Here is a 5,371-nt window from a genome sequence, read left to right as displayed (position 1 = left end):
ATCAAAACATCATCAAGATTCATCTCTCGAATCCCCGCAAAAAAAAAAAAAAGATTCATCTCTCGAAGCGATCAAGCTGGTGCCAAGGTGGTTGATCTGGAATGTCACATGTTAATTTTGCATAAAGTAATTTAAAGTTACTCTCGTTTAGATGTGGCAGTGACATATCTACTAGGTTCTACCTGAGAATCTCCCCAGGAGGATTGTTTGACATTGATGTCACAAAATATGTGAGGAAAAACAAACGTGTATAAAACGGCCGAGATGGACTGATGATCAAGTCCCAGCACGACACGTGTTGATCCCTGGACGATGCCACGTCAGGCTTAATTAATGCCTTTGTGTATTTAATCTCAAATTGTTCATATCACTAGGTTTTACAGCTGTTTGAGAGCGCCACAAATATTTATTTGGACTGCAACTATGCTGGTTTACGCCTGCTACATGTAGTTCTCAGCGCGTGCGTGTGGTCAAAGGCATCACCTTTTATGTAGATTTCGGTGATTAAATGTTTTCTGCTTGTTTTAAGGAGAACCACTCAATTCAACCAGGTAGATCATGTCATGTCTGTGCCAAAATGTATATAGAGTAATGTAATGTTAAGATTGTTTAGTTTAATTGGGTGTTTGTGCGAGGGAAACATGACAAACCAAAAGAATTAAATGTCTAATTGGGTGTTTGCGCTAGCTTAGTAGGAGTGACAGCTAGCTAGCAGATCTTCACAACCATTTTTTTTCCAGTTACATATGTACACACCACTAAACACACACCATCACACCTCACATACCCACGAAAATGCCCCTAGCACATATTCAAAGGGATGAAAACCAACTTTACATCCCTGATATCACTAAATTAACATTAATTGAAAACCCACAAACGCACGTTTGATATTTGTCAAAAACAGGATTTTAACCATGGTAGATAAATGCGCCTATGACTGTACCACTAGACCACATCACAAGCCATTTTATAATATAGGAGAGCATACATATTATAGAAAATTAATAATTTGAAGGCCCACATTTAAAATGACACACATAAATACAAAATTAGTCGATCATCCATAAAACTAAATGCTCAAACCAATATACATGCATGTTACATACCAAATGTGGGTGTATATGTGATATACACAGAAGCACTCAACTACCTTTTGGATCATATCATGTATTCATATATATTAGCCAACGACATTGCAACAATTAAACAAAAAAATGCATGATGACATTAGTAGTACATTATCAGTTTATGATCAACTTCACAAACTAACCACCAAAACCTGTGAAGTATCCAGGAAACTCCCTCCCCAGAATGGAAACCCAGCATCTTGCCGGTGGATAATGCATCAGCACAATCTCTCCCCCACAATTTTCTATATACACATATTATATACATAAACATATATAAATACAAACATCTATATATGTGAAAAAAAAGAAATTATTTTTATAGGAAATGGACACGTATTAGCCTCCAGCTGTCTCCCCCAACCCCATGCATGCACCATCATCAATTTCATCTTCCTCTCTCTCTAAAATTTCTCTCTCTTCTCCATCTCTCTCTATATATACACCTCTAAATCGCATCCAAGCATCAGCTCTCACTCTCGCACTAGCTCAGCTAGCTCGCCATTGAAGCATTTCGCAAGAAATCAAGCGATCGATCGAAGCTCGATCATCAGGTAGCAGCAGGCATTGCGCGGCGGCGGCAGCAATGGAGGTGGTGGTGATGCAGAACGGCGGCGGCGGCGGCGGCGGGGAGATGGCGGGGCAGTACCGAGGGGTGAGGAAGAGGAAGTGGGGGAAGTGGGTGTCGGAGATCAGGGAGCCCGGGAAGAAGACGCGCATCTGGCTCGGGAGCTTCGAGTCGCCGGAGATGGCCGCCGTGGCGCACGACGTGGCCGCGCTCCGCCTCCGGGGGCGGGACGCGCGCCTCAACTTCCCGGCGATCGCCCACCGCTTCCGCCGCCCGGACACCGCCGAGCCCGGCGACGTCCGCGCCGCCGCGCTCGAGGCCGCCGCCCAGGTCCGCTTCACCCCCGACCTCCTCGTCGTCGCCGGCGGAGACGACGCCGGACGACGATGCTGCTCCGCCGGCGAGGCCGAGGCGGCGGCGGTGGCGGCGGCGGCGTGGGAGTGGGACGTGGTGGTCGGCGGCGGCGGCGACGAGCTGGAGGCCAAGTCGCCCAACATGTGGGCTGAGCTGGCGGAGGCCATGCTGATGGCCCCACCTGTCTGGGAGGGAGGAGGAGAGACGGACAATGACGAGTGGGCCCAGCAAGCGGCATCCCTCTGGGACCCATCTGTCTGGGACTACTGATAATCTGATAAATATTCACAGCCTTTTTGGTTTTTAGAGGTGTGAAACTACATTGAATTGATTTTTCTGAAACAATGCACAACATATAGGAAGTGTACTCTGAATTAGGATGTCCCGCAAATGCTGGAATAATTAACAATTTGCCACTCTTACAATTGATGAGAACAGATTTGCCACTGGGTCCACATGCCATAGACAACGAATGGTAAATATGTTATCATCACATCTTAAGAGTGACAAATAGTAAAATGCCCCGCAAATGCTTGGTTTTAGAACAAATTATGTTCTAAATCTGCTAATGTGTTCTATATATCACTTCTGGCTAGTTTAATATTACGGAGGTGTAGCTAGATAGCACATTCATTTGGGTGAAAGAAAGTATGGATGTAATTCTTGGATTGTTTTCTCAATAAGGATAAGAGAAAATTAAGTTTAAACTATAGGCAAATCCATAATTGAATTAAATGAAGGTCACTCTTTACGCCTCATGCCCTCACCTGATCATGTACCAGCAGCTGAACACAAACCGTCTAGTCGGGTAGATATATGGTTGTTCAAAGGAACCTTTGGAAGCTCTTTTAGATGATTGTTGTCATGCACAATTAGTTTATAACATAAAATATATCTATATAGAGACTCGTTCTTTTATATTTTTTACCATAGATTTTTTATTTGAAAAAAATATCGAGATGTTAGCGGATTAGAGCGACACTTCTTTAATTTCAGAATGGAGGAATTTTTAAGGATATTTATGGGAATTAATTAATTTATGTAAAAATCCAGTAAAATTTCTATATTCCAAAATTGACACACATATTTGCTGCTAAGTAATGTATGTTTTGCTTCAATATACTCATGCATTAGGGCCCAAGTTGAAATGACTATAATCTTGCAATTTGTTTGCATTTTTATCCATAGACTATATACAAGGAGTATATATATTTCAGTACACCACAACACATTCAAAGGAAGACCTTTACTTCTTTCGTCCAAAAATATAACAACTTCCGCACTAAAATTTTCTTCCTAACCAATTACAACTCTTCACTATTTAATTTTTTTCACCTACCTCCACTTTCATCCTATTACAATCTTTTTCCATTTAATTTTACATATTTTTTTAATAATCATGTTCAAATCTAAAAATTAATCCTTATAGTTTAGGACGAAGGTAGTATCATGTATGCAAACAAATCGAATTAGCGATGGCGGCAAATTTAACTGATGCGTGGGTGTTTTAAACAAATTTATCCACTATTCAAAATTGTAGCCTTCTTCATTTCAATTGAACGACGAAATTAATCATGGTAACAACATTTAATGGCATGTCACATTTAATTTCTAGGCGATTTTGTGACAAATCTCGTATATGCAAGCGTGACCGTCCTTGCTCCACCCTCATCATTTGAACCATTTTTTTCGCTGTTGCCATAAATTTTTTCTTATCTCCGTACCCATCCAAATGGATCAAATGAAAATAGTGGATAAATTTAAACCTGGACAATGGATAAGAAATCATTAATTGGGTCATCGACCTACATGTGACTAGAATCTCTCACTATGGTGATCAGTTGATCCGAAGTCCGTATTATTTTGATTAATTAGCTATTCATTAATTTATAAGTTAATCTAATCGATCGATGTCCTTTGTCGATAACACGGGGGTCTGAAGCTTCCTGAAGATATCGGCACACTACACAGTATATACCTCTGGTTAATTAAGCTATTGCTAATACGCCGTAAAAAATAAAATAAGTAAGAAAATAAAGCCATGATGATAAACTATGATGATAAAAAAATAAAAAACAACTTTAAAATTAATTTTAAAATTTTTAAAATTTAGCTGCAACTGATAAGCCACCATGAAAATATTCCATAGTTTCGTACGAACTTCGTACGTCAGTGCAGTGTCGAGACCTGGTCAAACCCATGTGTGGTTATATAAAAAAACGTCCAGATTCAGGTCATGGAATCAGGCATGGAGATCGGCATGTCTCCCCATCCTGACAATTGCACTGCTGATTAATAATGGGATTAGCCTAAGGCATGCATGCACCTGGTTAATTAATTAATTAACTAATTAAATTAATTAGTGTTGTCAGGATGGGGGACTAGCTAGGCAGTGTTATACTGTGTGCAGGGATCTTAGTACAGGAGTATGCATGTTTAGGGCCATACACACATCAATCATTTGGGTGCTTGTTGGCTGCTTGATACTGTTTTGTTTGGTAGCAAGGGAAGCTAACTGAAAGAGTAATTTTTATGGTGGCACGCACATGATACAGTTTAGTATTTTTTTTCTTTTTTAGTGCTTCTTATATGTGGTTATGGATCTTGTTTAATTTGATCCTCTATACACTTGTTTAGGTACGGGCACTTACATATATGCCCAGAAGTCAGCAACATATATAAGTCTCCACCTAAATGAAGGAATTTTAGAGGATTTTTACAAAAAAAAAAGAGAACAAATTTCTATAAAAGTTCAGTAAAATTCATGTATTGTAAAAGAAGCCATGTTTGATATAGATTATTGAGTGAATTATTATCATGTATTATCTACATCGTCAAAAAGATGAATTAAATATTTCTTACACAATAAACTTAACAAATAACTTAGAATAAGTGGACAAACAATAATTAATTTTTTTCTTTTTAAAAACATATTTTTGAGATAAGTGAAGCAAATAATCGTGCCAGTAATCTAATAAATTAGCTGAAAAGAATAGTACCTTAAGTTTCGTTATCACATCATTGTACAAGTTCTATATATGTATGCTCATTAATATTAAGTAGAAGGAAAAAAAACTTCATGCTCTATCATTTCATGGATCAACATTACACATCAGTATCTGATGTGTAGTAGTAGCAGATTCAGAGTGATAAGGACGAAAGTTACAACTCAGGGGGAAAAAACAAAGAAAATGAGAGGAATTAATGGTGGTAGATAATAATGTATCCCCGATTTATTTGCATGGGCGACCACAGGGCCTTGCAGCCATGTGTCAGCGAGCAACGATTGGAGACTGCATTTAAACAGCATGGGTTTTAC

The 5,371-nt window shown here is 39.2% G+C and overlaps 1 protein-coding gene across 1 annotated transcript; it reads left to right on the top strand.

The window, feature by feature from the left end:
• Positions 1 to 1,624: 1,624 nt before the first annotated feature.
• Positions 1,625 to 2,695, top strand: LOC127755355 (ethylene-responsive transcription factor ERF022-like). Its single transcript, XM_052281011.1, has one exon. The coding sequence runs from the start codon at positions 1,717 to 1,719 to the stop codon at positions 2,320 to 2,322; it is 606 nt and encodes a 201-aa protein (XP_052136971.1). The 5' UTR covers positions 1,625 to 1,716; the 3' UTR covers positions 2,323 to 2,695.
• Positions 2,696 to 5,371: the final 2,676 nt, after the last annotated feature.

This window comes from Oryza glaberrima, chromosome 11 (assembly GCF_000147395.1).
Source record: "Oryza glaberrima chromosome 11, OglaRS2, whole genome shotgun sequence".
Taxonomy (NCBI): Eukaryota; Viridiplantae; Streptophyta; class Magnoliopsida; order Poales; family Poaceae; genus Oryza; species Oryza glaberrima.
This window is presented reverse-complemented; position numbering and strand designations above follow the sequence as displayed.

What these genes read in the sequence shown, in the direction of transcription:
- LOC127755355 (XM_052281011.1), top strand. Translation starts at nt 1,717, where the DNA reads ATGGAGGTGGTGGTGATGCAGAACGGCGGCGGCGGCGGCGGCGGGGAG.